Below are 21,730 nucleotides of genomic sequence, written 5' to 3' on the forward strand. Positions count from 1 at the left end.
ATCAGCTCCTAATAACCCTTCGCATTCTGTGATTAGGTTGTCAATCCTATTCATAACACCGTTGTTAGTCTCATTTGCTATCTTTGTTATTTTCCTCGCCTTTTTCCCTATACCTGCCCCACCAAGAAGACCACTTGTCCCCCCTGTGCCGTCCATAGTTTTCCCTTTACCCATTATATACAAATGGATATGTTAGATATACAACAGGATCACAAGTTAGGGTACTTGTGGGAAATGAAAAATGCTAAACTTTGAAACCTTAATCCACTTGTGCTATCTTTATACGACTTCAAAGCTCCTAGAGGGATAGAACTAACAGCAAGACAAAAGTGGTTTGTGGCCCTTAAACAGCACAGTACCTTAAGATTCTTCAGAGGTTTGCCCCAAGGGTCAAAGGAAAGGGGTCTTGCCCCTCCCTGCCTCTTCCTGGCTTGGCCCGGGCACGCCTGCGCTGCGGGAGCCTGCGACCCGGTTGTAAGTGCCTCTTGGCGCTTTCTGGCTATGGGGCAATCCGGCAAGGCAGGCTGGGCAGTGAAGTCCCCCTGGAACTTCGGAAATTCAGCAGTAGCAATGGGTGGAAAAGGGGGACCCCCGCCCCGGTTTTAAGCACTTCCTGGCGCTTTCTGGCTACGTGGCAATTCGGCAAGGCAGGCTGGGCAGTGAAGTCCCCCTGGACCACCGGAAATTCAGCAGCAGCAATGGGAGCAGAAGCGGGACCCGCGCTGCGGGAGCCTGCGACCTGGTTTTAAGCGCCTCCTGGTGCTTACTTGCTAAGTAGCAATCCGGCAAGGCAGGCTGGGCAGTGAAGTCCCCCTGGACCTCCGGAACTTCAGCAGCAGCAATGGGAGCAAAAGCGGGCTCAACGGATTATTTGAGTCACGTTACTTAGTTCCCAATATGGGAGTTTTTCTCTAAGGGAGAGAAGGTTCAAAATAGTCCTCTCATAAATTCTTCAACCACTCTAACTGAGAATAAAGATGGAGTGGTACCTACATATAGTTGATCGATGTACCCTAATTGAAGCAAATTGTAAGCCAGAGTCTGTCAGGTGTAGGAGGTACGATAATTTATCATGTGGGTGTATTGTTAGTGGGTCAATTTTCTTAGATGATACCAAAAACAGAATAATTTCCATTTTAGAGATGTTGTCTTTAACATGGATGGTACTTTGGCTTCCCAAAGAGTTTGCCTACTGCCTCCTGAAAATTAAGAAATTCATACTTTAGGTCTGAATCAACCAGGCAGTCAGGTGCAGAAATGCTAGTTCATGATATAAAACCTGTCCTTTATTTTTGAGAGAAGGTATAGGTCCGGTTTAAATTGATCAGGATTTCAATTGCTAGATCCCACATCTCTGTGTAGCAAAACTGCCTGACACACGCTGGGTGAGGAATATCAGGAGCATACACAATTCTTTCTTCATTTTCCATTTTACCCTTGTTACTAGGGACATCAGGAGAGAAATAAAAAAAGCTTCCTCCATGATCCAGGTAAACCACCACTTGCTTGAGTAATTCTGGCTTTAGCAGTTCACCCATGTAACAAAAACAGCAAGAGGAGGTGTGCCCAACCTACAAAACATAATTTCAGTTATCTCCAATGCCACCTTCTTTGGCCATTTCAGCCTTTGCTGCGAGCACAGCAAAAGTTACTTGTTGGCCTTATCAGCTGTTCTGCCTGTGCCTGATTCAGCAGTCGTTGTTTAAATAACCTGCGGTAATGTTGTTTTTGAAAAGATTTCCTCACTCTCCATTCTTGACGTCACACTGGGATTCAAACTTCGTTTTTACCTTTTTAATGAAGGCATCCTTTGAGCCTGTGCACAGCTGTTTAAGTAGAGTTGTTCCTTGAGACTTCTTACTTTGAAAATGGTCTACCTCATCCTTTCACCTCCGCTCAACAGGTGAGATAAGTTTCTTTCCATTTTTCATCCATCATTCACCACTGTCTTTCTGGACACGATGGTGCTTTGGGACAATGGTACCACAATTTCACATGGAACAATCCATTGCTCTGCCAGCTTTGTTCGTTCCTTAGCAGAGTTGCATGCTCTAAATTTCTATGTCAATAGGGCCCAGAAAGACAGCATGAATAACCATTTGTTCCTTGGATTTGCAGGACAAACGCAGGCCAAGCCAGTCCAGAATATCACCAATTCTTAATGGATATGTTTCTGTATCAAATTGTTGTATGCCCAGCCAAAAGCTGAGCTACGAGGTAAATACTTAAGCCAGTATTTAGCAGGTATGAAAAATACCACCCACTATTCTGAAGAATTTGGAATCAGGGGAACAAAGTTGTAGAAGAATTGCTTGAATTAATCTCAGCCAATGATGATCATTTGGGCAGCATTCTAGATGACTGCTTTTGCCCGCTGAGCCACTTTTAATGGAGGGCATTCATATGGAGGTTTCATCTCCAATATGAACTGTGAAGCACAAAATGACAAGTTAGGTCTCCTTCTGAGGGAAACCGAAACAACCCTTGACAGGTTTAGGCTTAAAGTCAAAGTTTTTATGTAAAGATGATTTAACAACAGGATTAAATCGGAGTGAAATTAACAGATGTTGCCTTTTCATTTGTAGAACTCCTGTTGTATTAAACATGTGATTCGTTTAAACTCAACTTCATTCTATGTCAGGGGGTTATTGTATTCTCTTTACGACAGCTGCACTACCATACCCCAATTACATACCATTGAGTAATTTGCTCACCTGCCCAACCAGTGTACACAGTGCCATCGCCTGGGTCAGCTGATTTCAGCCCCTTCTCCATCTGTTGCAGCAACTCCCATATCTTATCCTGAAGACGATGCTTGAACTCAGAAGTAAGCTATAGAAGGAAACAGAATAAACACAGTAACTAACAGTGTTGTTCATAATGTTTCAGAATTCGTCAAATAGGATCCAGAATAAATTGACCTTCATTAATGATCACAAGACATTAATCTGTGTGCTGAGGCAATTAATAGTCTCAGTTAATCCTGGCCATAAAACAGTGGCTTCCTCTCCTTACTTTATCCTAAATACTGGTGTTTTTTGTCAGCGCTTTTCATGACAAAGCGGAGCAATTTGTTTTTTTAATTATAACTGCCAGGGAATTCTAGCCATTGGTGTCCTACTTTTGAGTTTTAAAGCTATCATTGTAATATGGTTTCAAACATAAAGAGGTAAACTCTAGGTTGAAAGTTCAACATTTTAGTTCGAAATACAAGCAGTTCAAAACTTTTAGTGAGAAATTCATTTAACAATTTATATCAGTCTATGTACGTCCCAATCTATTTCCACAATATTTAGTTCTAAATGTTTTGATATGAAAAGCATTATGATAAACAGTTTTTGTGTTTTGATGTTTTAACAACCTAGATCTGACTAAAACTGAACTTGGAGATTTCTGTGTCATCTCCTCAGCTGAAGATATTTACTAGCCAATTTGGGTGACAGCTTTTGTTAATAGTAAAATGTGTAAATCGTCAAAGTTCAAAACTCAAACTGTTCTTTTAAATGAAATTTTTGTAACTATGTCTTGGTTCATAAAGAATTTACAGTGAGCAGGCATGACTAGGTTAATCAGATTTACTCTGATGCTATCCTAACTAAATATATCCAAAGTTTATCCTAATACCAGGTAAGTTTTCCCTAACGGTTATCTCATAACTCTGTAGTATCTGGTTAATCTAGTTGTGTATATTGCTTTTATGTGAAATTGTAAGTATGCCCCTTTCATTTAGAGTTGTAGGATTATTTAGAATGTCCCTGGTTACCAGGGTACATCAGATTGCTTTCTTTAGTTCATGCATGGAGCTGTGTCTCATGGAGCTGTGTCTCGTGGAGCCTTTGGGTTTTCCCTGGCTCCACATCTATGTACCCATGAAATAAACCTCTTCAAACGTATCCAATTACTTGCTTCATTACTACAAACATTTGGTGACCATTTTGGCTACATGGTTGAACCCTCTGCGTGCTCTACTGATACTACAGAAACTGAAAATACTTCTGTTACGCTGTTTCTCAAGAAACCCTGCTCAACAAGCAAAGAACTGCCATTACGTCCATTCTCAAGGTACAATTTTACAATTTATGAGGATAGAGACGTTTTCACTGGTATCGTATCTTCAGAAAAACAATTGTATAATTACATTCTACTGTCGGTTGCTGTTCCCTGCGCGCTGCTTTTGCTAGCTGAACCGACATCCTCCCCACAACGAAACATCTCAATCCGTGCTCGCGCTCTGTTCTCTCATGCACCACCACTTCTGCTCATCAACCGCCGGCTATTGTTTTCTGCTGACATTTACCCTATGTTACTCGCTCCACATCACGTCGTAGGCAATTGGATCACCCAATCCAGGAAATGCAATCGTAGCAGCCATTTTAATACTTTAGATTCACCTACATTAATTGCCACAGTTTTCGTGCTGTTTCTATGGCTCAACACGGAAGATAGGAGAAAACTAGCCAGTCTTCACAACGCAAGGAAATTCATTGCAAAGTGCTTGTGTACCGTGTACAGTTATGCGGTGATGTGCAAACCTGGATAACAATCCTCATATATTCCTTCATCAGCTCTGCAAACATTGTTTCTTTCACAAACTGTTGTGTGACTTCCAGTGATACACACACCACGAGTTGATATTCTCTGTTTCACTTGCTGACTGTTCAGCTTTGCCTAAGTGTGTCACTCGGTTATAAACACACCACAGTTTGCAATCTGGTAAACGTTTTTCTCTAGTTTTGCTGTTTTTCACACAACCCAGCAGTGCATGTAGAGAGAGCACCATATTGACTGAGATTGAGTAATTATTTGGTTGTACCCTTAAATGTGTCATCACCTCAAACTTGTGTACCATGCAAGCTGCTTTCCTAGATACCCAAGGAAAACTACGAGTTAGGTGGAAAATATGGCACAATGCGTTCGAGGCATGTGGGCTGCGGAATTCATATCTGTGCATAGATCGCCACCTTGTGTTGGGTACGGATGATTGCACATTGTTGTCCTGGAAGAGTCTTCGAAGTATCACGAGATAGGTGGCTCCTCCCCTGGACTACAGTGCGCATGGGCATCCTCTCCATCCTCAGATTGTTTTTTTCCGCCATTGAGTTTGGATGTTACTATCTTAGCTCAAGTTAGGAAAACTTTCTACGAAGCCAAAAGGCTTTCGACAGGCGTCGGTATTGTTTCGTTCAGTACCGATAACTTTGCTTCGAGAGGACATCGAGGAATCAGACGTTTTTTTTCCACATTCGACCCGATCTTCGATCTACGATGGAAAGAAGCCCATTCAAAATGTGTCCACTTTGTAATGCAAAATACCCGCACATCGATGTCCACCCGGTGTGCAACAAGTGCCTGTCCCCGGATCACAACGAGGCCAACTGTATTGCCTGTGCCCGGTTCAGGTCGAAAAAAACTCTTCGGATTCGACGCACGGCTCGATTGGAGTCGCAGAAATCAGCGCCTATTCCAGAAAACATCTTCGGGACCGAAGACGAAGAGGTCGTTGATCTGGAGGATCGGGAAGAACACTCAGATCCGGTTTGGGGCCATGACTCCGAGTATGATGCCGAAGTATTAGAAGAAGACGAAGACGTCGTCGAGGAGGTAGGAGACGACGCAGAGGCCCTTGGGGCCGTAGAAGATAGCTCAGGCGAGGAGCTAGGCCCAACCGGCTATACGGGGGCCGACAATGAAGCACTCAATAAGGCTCAGGTCGAGGGATCGCCACAAGGCCTTACCCGAGATCTACAGACTCGTTCTACAGCCCCGCATAAAGGCCTGGCTTCGAACATATATAAAGAGCCATCGGTATCGAAACTGCCATCGGTCGATCCAAAGAAATCGAAACCAAAAGCATCACTGCCAAAACCTAAACTAAAAGTGCAGCTGACTCTGGTCGGCTCCAAGGCCTCAAACCCCTCGGAGCCGAAGAAACAGAAAAAGGCCGTCGCTACCGAGAAGCTCAAGAAGGTCATCGAGCCGAAGGTTGGGGCACCGAAGACCAAAGTCAAGGCTGTCGAACCGACGAAGCCGACACCGAAGGGAATCGACACACACAAAAGGCTCGAACCAAAAGAAGGGGTCGATCCTCGGTCGAGGCCTGCGGACAAGACAAAGACTGGCTCCAGGGACCCTGTTGAGTCGACGCAGCCGAGCCCATTCATAGCCAAAGAAGTGTCGGAGTCACTCCAACGCATCAAAGATAAGGCTACAGCGGTCAGGCCGAAGAAGGCCCCAATACCAAAGCTGGTCGGAAACGTTCAGACCACATCGACACCAATCAAATTCGGGTTGCCACCCACAGTGCGTCCGAAGATGTTCGACCCAAAAATCGGAGCCATTAAAAAAGTGTTGACGGAAGTGGAGGCTATAGAGGAGCCTGAAGAACAGGAGTTGAGGCAGTTCATCGACTCGAAACTGGTAGACTGTCCATATATAAAAGGAAAATAATACCAGAAACACCCATGGAGTCATATAAGATTTCCTTAAAGAAGAAGAGGGATTCAACAACATCGCCAGTTCTTGTGGAACCTCTCCAATCCTATGGACAAGAACCTCAGACTTTTTCACCCACATACTCAGATGTGGATGCAGGGGATGGCGAAAATGAGGATGACACTTATCATGTGGACACTGATCCCGATGATCAAAACCAACCATGGCAAGACCCAGCTGACCCGAGGGATCCGCAGACTGCCCCTGACACACATGTATACAGTGTAAAGACATCTCCTACTGAGGACACTACTGCCTTTAACGCCCTTATTGAAAGAGCGGCAAGTAACCATGACGTGCAACTACATGCTGACCCTGTGGAGGAAGACTTTCTGGTCGACACCTTTTCCACTTCAGAAAGAACAGTCAAGACCCTGCCCATGCTAAAAGGGGTCCTTAAGCATGCTGGTGACATTTTTAAGGAAACCACCAGGGCTAGGGTATTAAACCCAAGAATTTAAAAGAAATATAGACCGGCACCTGTGGACCCTACTTATATAAGAGGACAGTTGCCATTGGACTCATTAGTTGTTTCTAATGCACGTAAGAGAGCAAACTCCCAGTCTACAGGTGATGCTCCTCCTCCTGACAAAAGTCGAAAGTACTGGAGACTTCAGGAAAAAGGGTGGCAGCACAGGCAGCTAACATCTAGCGCATTGCCAACACTCAGGCACTCTTAGCCAGATATGACAGGTCCCATTATGATACCCTTGAGACACTGTTGCAACACCTAACAGATCAGTACAAGGAGGGTGCGGAACTACTAATCCAAGAAGGAAAGCTTATAACCAATGCTTCCATCAAGTGCGCGCTAGACGCAGCTGACACTGCAGCCAGGGCCATTAACACTAGCGTCATGTTAAGGAGACATGCCTGGTTAAGAATCTCGGGATTCAAACCAGAAATACAAACTTCTATCCTCAATCAGCCAGTTAACCCAGACTACTTATTTGGACCTGAGGTTGACACCACCCTTGAAAAAATTAAAAAATACACCGAGACTGCAAAGTCTATGGGGGCTCTGCAGTCACAGTAGTTTCGGGGTGGCTCCTTTTGTCGCTCCAATACTAGAGGACCTTCAAGAGGCCAATCCACACAGCAGACACAGTACAATAAAGGAGGTACACAATCCACCTACAATAAAAACAACAGGGGTGGATATCGTGGAAACAACATCAAGGGCAGAGGAAGAGGAAACAACAATTCCAGATCCTCTGCCAATAACAAACAGTGACGCCCTGTCACTGCCCCCGACCATATAACACCTGTCGGGGGGAGACTACAACAGTTCCTGCCGGTCTGGAAATGCATCACCACAGACAGGTGGGTGAGAGACATTGTCCAGTATGGGTATTGTCTGGAATTAACATCCACTCCACCCAACATACCACCAAGACACCGTCCTATGTCCGCAGAGCACTTACACTTATTGCAGCAGGAGGTCGTCAGCATGCTGCAAAAAGGAGCCATAGAGCTTGTGCCTGTAGAAGACCAAGGCTCAGGGGTTTACTCTCTGTACTTTTTAATACCCAAAAAGGACGGGTCTCTCAGACCTATAATAGACCTCAGGCCTCTAAACAGATAGATTCTGTCAGAGCATTTTCATATGCTAACCTTACAGCAGGTTCTGCCGTTACTCAGTCAGGGAGACTTCCTCGCAACACTGGATCTAAAAGATGCGTATTTCCATATACCCATACACCCATCACACAGACAGTATCTCAGGTTCACTATTCAGAATCAACATTATCAGTTCAAAGTCCTCCCTTTCGGAGTAACAACGGTACCCAGGGTGTTCACAAAGTGCCTGGCGACAGTAGCAGCACACCTAAGGAGACAGCACATACATGTCTACCCTTATCTGGACGACTGGCTTATTCAAGCAAAGACGGCCCAGCAGTATGCCAGCCACATGTCCCACACCATTCATCTTCTTCACAATCTAGGATTCTCGCTGATTTATCCAAAGTCACATCTTCAACCCGCCCACGTGCGACAGTACCTGGGCGCGACAATAAACACTCTGGCAGCCAAAGCTCAGCCAAATTCAGCGAGGATAAACAGCATGCAATTGCCGATACAAAAATTCAGCAGACCTCAACACTCGCTTCCAGCAAAAGTGTTCATGCAGTTGATAGGCATGATGGCCTCCTGCATCTTCATAGTCCCGCACGCGAGACTACATATGCGTCCGCTTCAGGAGTGCTTGGCACGTCAGTGGAATCAGGCTCAAGGACAATTAAAAGACCTAGTGTTGGTGAGCGGTCGGGCATTCAACTCTCTGCATTGGTGGAACCCACAAAACCTTTGCAAGGGCCGACCGTTCCAAGAGCCTGTGCCACAGATTATACTGACGACGGACGTATCTCTCCAGGGATGGGGAGCTTATGTACTCCACTACACAGTGCAGGGACTATGGACAGCACAGCAAAAGAAGATGCACATCAACCTTCTGGAATTGATGGCAATCTTCATGGCGATGAAGGCTTTCAAAGTACATTTGTGCAACAAGGTCGTGTTGATCCGGACGGACAACATGACTGCCATGTACTACATACAGAAGCAGGGATGAACACACTCTTCACAGTTGTCTCATCTGGCTCAGAGCATGTGGAAGTGGGCCATTCAGAGGAACATCTTCTTCATGGCGGAACACCTCCTGGGCAAACACAACCAGATGGCGGATCTGCTCAGCAGACACAGCCACCAAATGCACGAGTGGGAGATACATCCATCAGTACTCCAGCCGTACGGTCATCCAGAGATAGACCTATTCGCCACAAGGGAAAACGCAAAATGCCAAAGCTTCGCCGCCAGGTTCCCACATCCGCAGTCACAGGGAAATGCGATATGGATGAACTGGTCAGGCAGGTTTGCGTACGCTTTTCCCCCAGTGCCTCTAATACCGCTGGTGGCACGCAAGCTGAAGCAACACTCGATGACACTCATCCTGGTTGCTCCAACGTGGGCACGCCAGCCATGGTACACCACGCTAGTAGAACTTTCCGTGGTACCGCATCAAAGACTGCGGCTAACACCCAGACTTTTAACGCAGAGCCATGGCGAAATTCAGCACCCAGATCCGCAACAGCTCAACCTGGCGATCTGGCTCCTGAAGTCTTAGAATTTGGCTACCTCAACTTGCCACCAGAATGCATGAACATCATCAAGGAGGCAAGAAGACCCACAACCAGAGCATGTTATGCGGCTAAATGGAAGAGGTTTGTCATATATTGTAACAATAATGGCATTGACCCACTGGATGCATCTATTCAAAACATTATCTGTTATTTGTTGCACTTATACAGATGTAATCTGGCGTACAGTTCCATTCGTATACATTTATCCGCAATAGCAGCTTATCTTCAAAACAGGCAGCACCTCTCACTATTCAGAGTGCCTGCCATTAAAGCTTTTCTGGAGGTACTCAAAAGAGTGATCCCTCCCAGACACCCACCTTCACCTGTATGGAACCTGAATGTGGTCCTCACCAGACTGATGGGACCACCTTTTGAACCTCTACAATCTTGTGAGATTCAATTTCTTACCTGGAAAGTTGCTTTCCTAGTAGCCATTACCTCACTAAGAAGAGTTAGTGAACTCCAGGCACTAACCATTCAACAGCCATTCATACAGGTCCACGCAAATAGAGTTGAACTACGCACCAACCCTACGTTCATGCCTAAGGTGATTTCTCAGTTCCACATGAACCAAACCATAGAACTGCCTGTTTTCTATCCTAATCCAGAAAATGTCGCAGAGAGATCTCTACACACATTAGACGTCAAAAGAGCTCTTATTTACTATATCGACAGAACAAAGGATTTCAGGAAAACAAAACAACTGTTTGTTGCCTTTTCTCCACAGCACAAAGGCAACCCCATTTCCAAAGCCGGAATAGCCAGATGGATCGTTAAGTGTATACAGATTTGCTACGCAAAGGCTAAACGCACACTAACCATTCCTCCAAGAGCACACTCCACACGTAAGTTAGGAGCATCCATGGCTTTCCTGGGGAATATTCCTTTAGAAGAGATATGTAAAGCAGCCACATGGTCCACTACACATACATTTACGAAACACTACTGCGTAGATGTGCATTCAAGACAGCAGGCAGCTGTAGGACAGGCTGTTCTCAAAACTCTTTTTCAGACTGCTGCAGCTGGCACGGGCAGCCGCCGCTAACAGGAGGGACTGCTATATAATCTATGCACAGATATGAATTCAGCAGCCCACATGCCTCGAACCGAATATGCTACTTACCAGTATGCATCTGTTCTTGGCATGTAGGGCCGCTGACATTCATATCGCCCACCTCCCCCCCGGCGCCTGTAGCAGCTGTAGCATTCAGAATTGCTATGTAGCATGGACATCACTCACTGTATTACACTCCATCTCTGCCACAATGGCGAAAAACAATCTGAGGATGGAGAGGATGCCCATGCGCACTGTAGTCCAGAGGAGGAGCCACCTATCTCGTGATACTTCGAAGACTCTTCCAGGACAACAATGTGCAATCATCCGGACCCAACACTAGGCGGCGATCTATGCACAGATATGAATGTCAGCAGCCCTACATGCGTTGAACAGATGCATACTGGTAAGTAGCATATTCGTTTTGAAACTTACTTAGAAGCAATAGGTGCCTCAGGATTTGATTGATTTGATTTGATTTGATTTGATTTGTGCATTTGTAGAGCGCGCGATTGCCCATAGGCGTCTTGGTGCTGTGATTCGACTCTGACTCTTGAGATGTTAATTTAGGGATATGCAGAGAACAGCCACGTTTTTACTTGCTTTCTGAATGATTTCAGTGATGGACTTGTTTTTATATCTAGCGGTAGTTGGTTCCAGATTCTCGCTGTATGTACCAGGAAGCTTCTTCCGCCCCAGTTTGCTCTCTTGAATCTTGGTACTGCGATTATTTTCTTTTGGCCAGATCTGAGGGTTCTATTTGGGTCATATAGTTTTAAATGAGTTTTTAAAAATTGGGATCCAGTTCCATTGGTTGCTTTATATGCTAAGCAGACAGGAAAGAATGTTTGTTATTACATTCTTTGGAGGGATTGGAAGGTAGGTCTGTTTTCAGACATTTACCTAATCTATCACAAGAAGAAAGTGATGGAATGGGCGAATATCGAGAAACTGTACTTAAGAACATAAGACAAAAACTTTTAAGCATGGTTGACCCATTGTTAGATGAAACGATTAAGGTTGCCAAGAGCATTGAAATGTTGTTAGTCTCTTTAAAAGAATTGGATAACAGAGTAATCAGTACGATCAATGTTGAGTTACCAATTTTGCAAAGTCTCGAGCAAAATCAGGGCGTGATGGTGGCAATGGTATTTCCAAGCCCACCAAATCAGAAGCAATGAGCACCAGTTGTGCCAACATGTGTTTCAGGTGTGGTAATCCACCACATTTCAAAGGAACCAAGTATCTGTCTGTCAATGTAACGTGGAATTTGGGTCACTTTGCTTGAGTATGTATAAAAAGGAAAGGTACAAGAAGCCAGTTGTGTGTGTTGTTGAGTCAGATGAAGAGTTGGATGTTGTTTCTGTAATCAGAAATGGTGCTGATTGTGTTGAAGAAGAAAACGGCCTTGTAGTCCCTCCTCTTATTGAAGGTGATCCCTCATCATGTGTTGATCCCATTGTGGACACTGATGTGGGAAACAAGACCATGAAAACTGCTTGTTGACTCGGGTGCCAGGATAACTATGATCACACAGAAGTTGTTCGAAGAGACCTGGATTAATTCTCGACCATTGTCTCTACCTGATCGTTCTCCAGTGTCCTATGAAGGTCGCAAGATACAGTTGATGGGTTACTTTGAAGAAGAGATGAGTTTCAAGGGAAGAGGGAAGATTTATGTGAAAGTGAAAGGTTTGAACATACTGGGGTGGTTTCATCAGGAACTATTCAGGATGATTTTAAAGCCAGGTGCCAAGGAACAAATATTGGTTGTAAGCAATGTTGACGAAGAACAAGTTTGGAAAAAGAAGTTTCCGACTGTCTTTGGGGGTGATCTGGGCAAAATCAATGGTTTTAAGCACAAATTGATAGTTAAGGAAGGGGTGATTCATATCAGATCAAAGCTCAGGGGAATACCCTATAGTGTTAGAAACAAACTAAAAAGGGAGTTGAAAGAACTGTGCGCCTAAGGGCTCATTGAGCCTACATAATCTTTTATGTAGCTCTCTTCTTAGGTTGTTGCCCACAAAAAGTGCGGTCAAGTTCGGCTCTGTGTTGATTTGAGGTCACTCAACAAGGAAATTTGGGTGGACTAACAACACTTGCCCAAAAGTAATGATTTGTTTGTGTCCACCTAGGGAGCCACGTTTGCATACCATCCGGTGGAACTGCATCCTGATTCTGGCCATCTAACTTCCTTTGTATCACCTCTGGGTATTTGCCAATTTCGCCATATGCCATTCGGATTAGCCTCGGTGGCATCCGTATTTCAGAGAGTCATAAACAACATTCTCAGGGAAGTTAATGGGGTCTCCTTGTTGGAAGAGGACGGTCTCATGATTGCATTCTTCACAAGGTACTGAAGTTATTTCAAGAACAGAAGTGTAAATTCTTTTGCACAAGGGTGGAGTATTTGTGACATGTGATTACAGAAGATGGGGTTAGTCTCAGACCAGGTTTACTGAAGGCTTTTCTGAATGCTCCTGCACCCACGGATAAGACTGGTGGGAAATTGGGGGAAAACATGGCGGCCGTCGGCTAGAGCGGTCCGCATACTCTGAGCAGCTTTCTGAGACCCTGCGCTGCTGGTAACAGGAGTATGCCGTAGTTCGCAGTCTTCTGGACTACCTTGACTTTTGGTCCTTATTTTCCACCGAAAACGGGGGTCGCGCGGCTGTGATTTCCCTAGACTGAACCTCGACGTGTTCAGAGGATGTGCCTGCCTGCTGTGCCTCCTCTCCCCGCCTCCGCCTACCTGCCATGCTGGAGGCGGGCAGCCGTGGAGCTTAGGCGCGGCCGCTGCTCGTGGGCTCCTCGGCGCAATTGCTGCTGGTGGTGGGAGGGGAGGAAGGCCGAGAACGAAGGGCACTGTCCTGCCAGGATCTCTTCCTTCTCCAGCTGCTGCGATGTCGGTGCAGGCTGCCCCTGGAGCAGATAGTGAAGCAGCTAACTCGGACGACTCTGAAGATTTCTTTGCTCCTAGAAGTAAGGTGACTGGGCGGGCAAAAGGGTGGATTAAATACGGGCGGCAAGGGCAAAGATCTGTTCGTAAGGGATACAAGGAGAAAAACTAGGAAGCGAGGCAAAGGGTACAGGTCAGAGAATAAAAAACTTCAGGTCAAAGGGTGCACCACAGGGCTGGTTCAAAGTGCAGGTCAGGAGCACAAATTAAAGTTAAGCGAGGATAAGGGCGCAATCACAAAGAAGAAAAATTGAGTTAAAGGCACAAAGCAAAGAAAGACAAAACATAAAAACCTGAAGATTTCTGGTGGCATAACACCATCTTTGCGTTCCTTTTTCAAAGTCCTCCCCCAAGTACTAGATATTCCACAAGGTATGGCGACCTCCAGGGGAGAGATCCTGCAGGCGGACTTGTCTATCCCTGTCTCTGTTTCTGTCTCCACTTCTAGCCTGTCTTCTGAACCGGTAGCACCCTTAGTTCCCTTAGATACCTCCATTCCCATTCCCACAGTTAATCCTTCACTTGTTGTTTTACCTGATGTACCAGCTGGCCTAATGGCATTCTCAGAGCTTACTAATGTGGGGGATGCACTTACCTTACAAGATGAGCAGGCAGATGAATAGGGACAAGTGGTAAAAACATTAGGAAAGGAGACAATGGGCAATGGTGCGGAATGGAGTCAAGGTGATCTGGGAGTAGGCAATACACTTGAGGCTCTGGTCAGATCAATAACTGCAATGAGGGAGGAGATCAGATGTGATTTCGCAGTCTCTAAGGCCAACCAAAATGATGTAAGAGCATCCTGCAAGGAGCTCGAACAAAAGGTAGACGGCCTGTGTGAAAGGACTGAGATATTGGAAAGCTCCGTGGGTCTTCTGACATCGAACTTAGAGTCTGCCAGATCTAAAATACAAACACTGCAAAGAGACGGGGAGAGTATGCGGGAGCGGATCGAAGTAATGGAAAATTATTCAAGACGGAATAACATTCGACTTCTGAAGATCCCGGGAGGAAAGGAAGGCGCAAATCTCAAAAGCTTCATAACTAAGTTATTAAAGGATTCCCTCAACCTCGAGGAAACGACCGAGGACCTAGATAAGGACATCCAGTGAATACATCGGGATCCTTTCCACCTGAACCCAGCAAGAAACAAACCTAGAAAGGTTTTAATAAACTTCCTGACATACTCACTCAAAGATAAGATCTTGAACCTCGCACTGAAAGCCAGAACACTACAGGGCCCGGACTTCTCTTTTGAGGTACGGTCAGACTTATCCAAAACCACTTAGGATAGACAGTGAGAGTTGGGGCAGCGCATGGACAAGTTTAGATCATTAGGCGCCACAGTACAGATGAGATTTCCAGCATTCTTGCACATTATGTACAATAATAAAATGCACAACATTCGTTCCCTACTGGATGACGACGAACTATTAGAGACCATTAGAGATCATGCCCAGGCCCAGAGTGGAAGTTAACTCAGGTCCAGTTGGAATACCACAGCTATTCCTACATGTAAGATCTCCGAACTTTCGAAATAACCAAATGAAAACCACTAAGCCTAAAAGGGTATAAGGATTAAGTAAGGATCAAGAATTAAATAATTAAATTTAAAAATAATTAAAAGGAAATAATGAATAAAACAAAGGGGTTTAAAGAAAGAGAGAAAATATATATATATATATATATATATATATATATATATATATATATATATATATATATATATATATGTTTAAGCAAAGCCCTGGAGCTTGAGAAGGCACTCGACACTCTCCCTGTTCATTATACACGCCCTGCTGATGGTCCCCCTTCATGGCAATACTTCGTTCTCAGGCCATGGTCCGACGCGTTTCAGGGCTGGCACGCCCCTTCCTCATGGACAGGCACCGGGGATAAAATGATGAAACGCCTTTCCTTTTCAACATCACTTTTATTTGATGAGAGAACGCCCATCTGGGCGTGGTACAGTTTTAGGACAGCCAGCTTGCTGCTGGGATTTGTAGTCCAAGAGAGGCGAGTAAGTAATCCTTTATTAGGCTCAGTTTCCCCACGTGAATTTTCCTTTCTTTTGTCAAAACCTTTAGTAGGTGAATTGTCATGTGAGAGACCTTTTTTTCTCCCAAGGGAAAGCGTGCATCTCGGAATGGAGCAGTTCCTTTCTGAAAGCCTCCTCGCACTCAGACACGCAGGCTGCAGTCTATCTGGAACGAGAATGGTGCTCTTCTCCACGGCCAAGGTACTGTGTAAAATGTGTTTAAGCAAAGCCCTGGAGCTTGAGAAGGCACTCAACGCTCTCCCTGTTCATTATACACGCCCTGCTGATGGTCCCCCTTCATGGCAATACTTCGTTCTCAGGCATGGTCCGACGCGTTTCAGGGCTGGCACGCCCCTTCCTCATGGACAGGCACCGGGGATAAAATGATGAAACGCCTTTCCTTTTCAACATCACTTTTATTTGATGAGAGAACGCCCATCTGGGCGTGGTACAGTTTTTGGACAGCCAGCTTGCTGCTGGGATTTGTAGTCCAAGAGAGGCGAGTAAGTAATCCTTTAGTAGGCTCAGTTTCCCCACGTGAATTTTCCTTTCTTTTGTCAAATCCTTTAGTAGGTGAATTGTCATGTGAGAGACCTTTTTTTCTCCCAAGGGAAAGCGTGCATCTCGGAATGGAGCAGTTCCTTTCTGAAAGCCTCCTCGCACTCAGACACACAGGCTGCAGTCTATTTGGAACGAGAATGGTGCTCTTCTCCACGGCCAAGGTACCGTGTAAAATGTGTCTCTCACATGACAATTCACCTACTAAAGGTTTTGGGCAAATATGGAGTAATGTTAACACTTTGGTAAAAAACTACATGTCCCATAAAGCTTAGAGGCACTGACATACCCCTAATAGGAAGTGATGTATTGAATACAATGTACTGCAGTATATCTTGAAGGGGGAGTTAAGTTAGCGGTTGATCGTGAGCAAGGTATTTGTAATACCGAAACGCGTAGATCGGAACATCTGCCTGTGGAATGTAATGGAAAAATAAAAAACTGCAAAAGATAACCCGTGGAGTGCGACCCATTTGTTTCCTGTGAGGGAGCTGTGGAGAATATATCAGCAGCGTGGTTCAGCTGCAGGGCGCCGCACCCGTATCGAGCGCTGTCTGAGTGGCAAAAGGAACCGGCTATGGAGAATATTCAAATGCCATGAACAGCGACCGCTGACAAGAAACGAGGAAAAGAGAAGAAGTTAGTCACACTCCGCTCGTGAACGAGATTCCGAGGTAAGCGTGTGTGTGAAGGTGAATGGCAACACGTTATTAGTTGCTGAATGAAATCGGCAAAGTCAGCTTCACGGACTCCCATAATTAACAACGCGCAAGGTTAAATGCCGCAATAGATTTTCACTGCTGAAATAAGCGGCTTGAGCTAAACGCACTGTGTTTGTTGCTAAGGGAGTACACGGGTGTGCAGTAGAAAACACCAACACGATAAATAATTGAGAAATCAGACAGGCAGCAAGATGGAGAAAAGGGAAGCGAAACGCAATGATTTATTACGCCAAATGTTTGAAAAAGGTTCTGTGGAAAAGGAAATTGGCGGGGCAAGTGTGCAAGCTAAAACGGACATTAAATCGAAATTAAAAAACTGGGAGAAACTGAGCAGAAAGGAAATTAATAAGTCTTGGGAATTGATCACCTTAAAGGAATACCTAGAGGTAAAACGGGTACCCAGAGGATTAAGGATCATGCTCATGCCAAGTCACCAAGACAGTTCTAATGAGTTATTACAAGAATGGGGAGAGTTCATCTTACAGTCATCCTTGGGACTAGTAGCAATTCTAGTCAAGCATATCGAAATCGGCCTACAAAAAGTGAAAGAACAACTGCATGAAATGGAGAAAGAGCTTGCAACACTAAAGCTAAATGCCGATATGACAAAGTTCAAGGAAGAACTAGAACTACAAATTGAAAAGCATGAGGATACTGTGAGAGAACGCAAGCATCAGAAATTTATCAGGGATGCGACAGATTACGCAGAAGGTCGAATCTTCTCGTTTTCAAAAAATGTTTGACCAAATGAGACAGCAAGTATTGAGCACCAGCTCCATAAGTCTATCAAGCAGCGCATCTTCCTTGATATCTGAGAACAACGAAGGAGAACCTGGAACATCGGCCGCTATAGGACAGCAGCCTTTTTTAGGGGACATGCGATTGGTACTGCACCAAAAACAGTGGGAGCAGAATCTACCCCCTCGCCAACAACAAAGAGGGAGAGGGAGAGGACGCAGATGGCCCCAAAAAGACCAAAAAGGAGAGGAAAAAGGAGCAAAAAGCAACGAAGGAACAAAAGTGGGGACAGAAACGCGCAGCATGCGCAGGAAGATGAACCTATAGAGGACGAACTACAGGTGGTCAATCTATCCAAAAGGGCAATATCGACAACAGAAGAACAACTTCTGAAAAAGGGAATCAACTTCTGTCCAAAGAGAAAAATGGACTTAGCCCAAGTCCGGATAGATTTTTACCTTTACATCAGGAAAATAAAGCTAGCCAAATACTTTGCGGAAAAGCAGAAAACTGGAAAGACCAACAAAGTTCCCACACAGGAAGGGGACACAGCCTTATCAGTTAAAGACTCGGAAGCCTTGCTGACCCTGATAAACTTGAATGATGATGTGAATCATGACATCGCCCTGGAAGAAGCCTGCAAACAAACAGGTGCGGGACTGAGCGGGATGAAACCCAAATCCAAGTTTTATCCTCAACTGGCCCCTGGAAACAAAATTGATCTCTTTCAGGAGGCTGTAACCCAAGACTTATACAAACTGAAAAACACTAAATACAAAGACAACCTAACAGAATTGGAGAGGAAGGCACTCGTGGAGCTCGCTGCAGACAATCAAATTGAAATAAAAATGGCCGATAAAGGCGGAAATGTGGTAATACTGGAGAAAACGGCATACATCACGGAAGCGCACCGTCAATTAAGAGACACAAAGTACTATGACAAATTGAGAAAAAACCCCACCATGGAAATAAAGGAAATGGTGGACGCAAGACTGTCAGAGTGGTCAGAAAAGGGCTTAATTGACGAAGAAGAAAGAAAATATCTAACGGTGGCGCATCCAGTAACCGCAACCATATATTTCTTACCTAAACTGCACAAACACCCGAAAATGCCCCCGGGACGTCCTATCCTATCTGCTAAAGGCTCACTCCTGGAACCTATTGCCAACTATATCGATCACTTTCTAAATCCGTTTGTATTAGACCTGGATTCCTATATACAAGACACGAGTGATCTACTCAGGAAACTTGAAAATACCCCATGGCAAGACACGTACCACCTGGTATCCATGGACGTCATCTCCCTTTATACCAACATAGGGAATGACATGGGCCTAACAGCGTGCAACTATTTCCTTAAAGAAAGAAAAATGGAATTTGCAAACCACAACCAAATGATCTTGGATATGATCCAGATTTGCCTGACCAGAAACATCTTCATGTTCGGGGATGAACTATATTCCCAAAACAGCGGGACGGCGATGGGATTTTCCTTCAGTCCCAGCTATGCCTGCTTAGCGATGGGATGGTGGGAGAAGGAAATCGCTTGGAGTAACAGCAATGAAACAGCACTGAACAAAGTAATAAGCTGGACTCGATATATAGATGATTTACTCATCATTTGGGATGGCAGCAAAGAAGAATTCCAGAGATACTTTGACATCATGAATAACAGCATACCAAACTTTAAATTTAGCTATGTAATAAGCAATGAGAGGATTGTATTTCTGGACACAGAGATCTACATACGAGAGCACCAAATACATACAACATTGCATCGTAAATGTACTGCCACCAACTCTACATTAGAAGCAACCAGCTTCCACCAACAATCCCTGATTAGCAGTATCCCATATGGGGAATTTTTGAGAATCCGAAGGATTTGCAGCGAAAACGAAGAGTGGGAAAAACACAGCACTGCAACCTCGAAGAGATTCGAAAAACGCAAATACAACAATGGCATTGTGAAAAAATGCTGGGAAAGAACAGACCAAAAAAGCAGAGAGGAATGTCTCCAGAGAAAACCCAAAAAATCAACAGAGGAATCAGAACCAATACGCATGATAATGGACTATTCTAATGAGAGCAAAAGAATTGCCGACATCCTCAAACGCAATTGGAAAATACTTCAATTGGATGAAACCGTGAAAGACATGGTAGGATCACATCCAACGATCACCTACAGAAGGGCAAAGAACCTCAAGGATCATCTGATCCATAGCCACTTTAAGAGAACAAAAAAGGATGATTGGCTAAAAACAACGGGGTTCGTGAAGTGTTATGCCTGTAAGGTGTGTCAGATTGCCAAACCAACTAAACAAGTACAAATGTCAAACAAAAAGAACTGGGAGATAAAGGAATTGATTACGTGTAAAACAACACATGTTGTCTATGTCGTTGAGTGCCCATGCCCCATGAGATATGTGGGCAGCACAGTGTGTGAACTGAAAAAACGTATTCTTGAACACGTGCGTGCTACCATCCACAAAGACAAGGCTAATGCAATAGCCAAGCACATGGAACTGTATCATCGAAGTGACTGGAGCCAATTAAAATTCTTTGGTTTGGAAAGTGTCCCCAAGAAAGAAAGAGGGGGAGACAGAGAAAGGATCTTAAGACAAAAGGAATCCCGCCATATCCTAAACCTACGAACCTTAACGCCCTATGGGCTGAATCAATCTGAAGAGCTTTACATACATTTGTGAGAGTTTCGCTTTGATAAATTATTTGGTGCCCAATATATACCCACAGCATCATGACTGGTGTCAATATGAGAAGAGAAAAAAAGTAATGATGAAAATGTAACATTACTAATGGTCAAATTACTTAAGCGGGGCTATAACACTATGATATGAACCTAGAAAAAGCGTTATGGTGAATCTGTGGTACCTAGAAAGCATTACATTAAGTGAAAATACAAAATTATACCTTAATAATTAGTGATACCAATTGTACTGGTTCTAAAAACATGATTCCCAAATATATAATGTCATCCCACTAGAGGGATAATATCAGGAGTAGATATTGCAGCTGCTTATGTATGAATGGAGCTAAATTAGTTATCATACACAACATAAAATACTATTAACTAATCCCACCAGAGGGATCCTAGTATCACCAGTATGTCACAATATATTTAATCGCAATCAATGAGATGTGAAATGTGGTAAAAATTGGGCAAATATGGAGTAATGTTAACACTTTGGTAAAAAACTACATGTCCCATAAAGCTTAGAGGCACTGACATACCCCTAATAGGAAGTGATGTATTGAATACAATGTACTGCAGTATATCTTGAAGGGGGAGTTAAGTGAGCGGTTGATCGTGAGCAAGGTATTTGTAATACCGAAACGCGTAGATCGGAACATCTGCCTGTGGAATGTAATGGAAAAATAAAAAACTGCAAAAGATAACCCGTGGAGTGCGACCCATTTGTTTCCTGTGAGGGAGCTGTGGAGAATATATCAGCAGTGTGGTTCAGCTGCAGGGCGCCGCACCCGTATCGAGCGCTGTCTGAGTGGCAAAAGGAACCGGCTATGGAGAGAATATATATATATATATATATATATCTATATATATATATATATATATATTCTCAAGATTTTTGCACTACACTGTAATGGTATTCCTGGGATATAACCTAAGATTTTCCTCTGCGTCCATTTCAGCAGGTAACTGTAGCTTGTTCCTTTTGAATATAGCAGTAGTGCGGGGTCGAGGTGCAAGGCTGTTGGTGGGCGTAAATCTGGCTAGACATCAAGCCAGAGTAAGTAGGGGTGGGTTTTCCGGGGGGGGGGAGGGGAGGGAGACTAAAAACAGTAAAAATTCTTCATGAGTCTGCCTTTTGTTGTATCTTAGCTTGTCCTTTTTTGACACTTGTCCAACACCAGAATCTTAAAATGGTAAGACTAGAATTTCGCCAATGGGAGCTAAAAACTGCGAAGGAGCAATGGCTAGGTGCAACACCATGACCTCCGTTCAATATATGTCCTGGAACGTCAATGGTCTGCGCGTGAGAAGTAGGCG

At 44.4% G+C, this 21,730-nt stretch overlaps 1 protein-coding gene across 3 annotated transcripts in view; it reads right to left on the reverse strand.

Annotated features, from left to right (window-relative positions):
• The window catches only part of LANCL1 (LanC like glutathione S-transferase 1), a 639,396-nt gene that overhangs the window by 444,438 nt on the left and 173,228 nt on the right, over window positions 1-21,730 (reverse strand). For all 3 annotated transcript variants that reach the window (XM_086955555.1, XM_086955554.1, XM_086955556.1), the window contains exon 3: window positions 2,715-2,832. In XM_086955555.1, coding sequence (XP_086811681.1) covers window positions 2,715-2,832 — 118 coding nt within the window. The remainder of the gene's footprint in view (window positions 1-2,714; window positions 2,833-21,730) is intronic.

This window comes from Lissotriton vulgaris, chromosome 2_1 (assembly GCF_964263255.1).
Source record: "Lissotriton vulgaris chromosome 2_1, aLisVul1.2, whole genome shotgun sequence".
Classification (NCBI taxonomy): Eukaryota; Metazoa; Chordata; class Amphibia; order Caudata; family Salamandridae; genus Lissotriton; species Lissotriton vulgaris.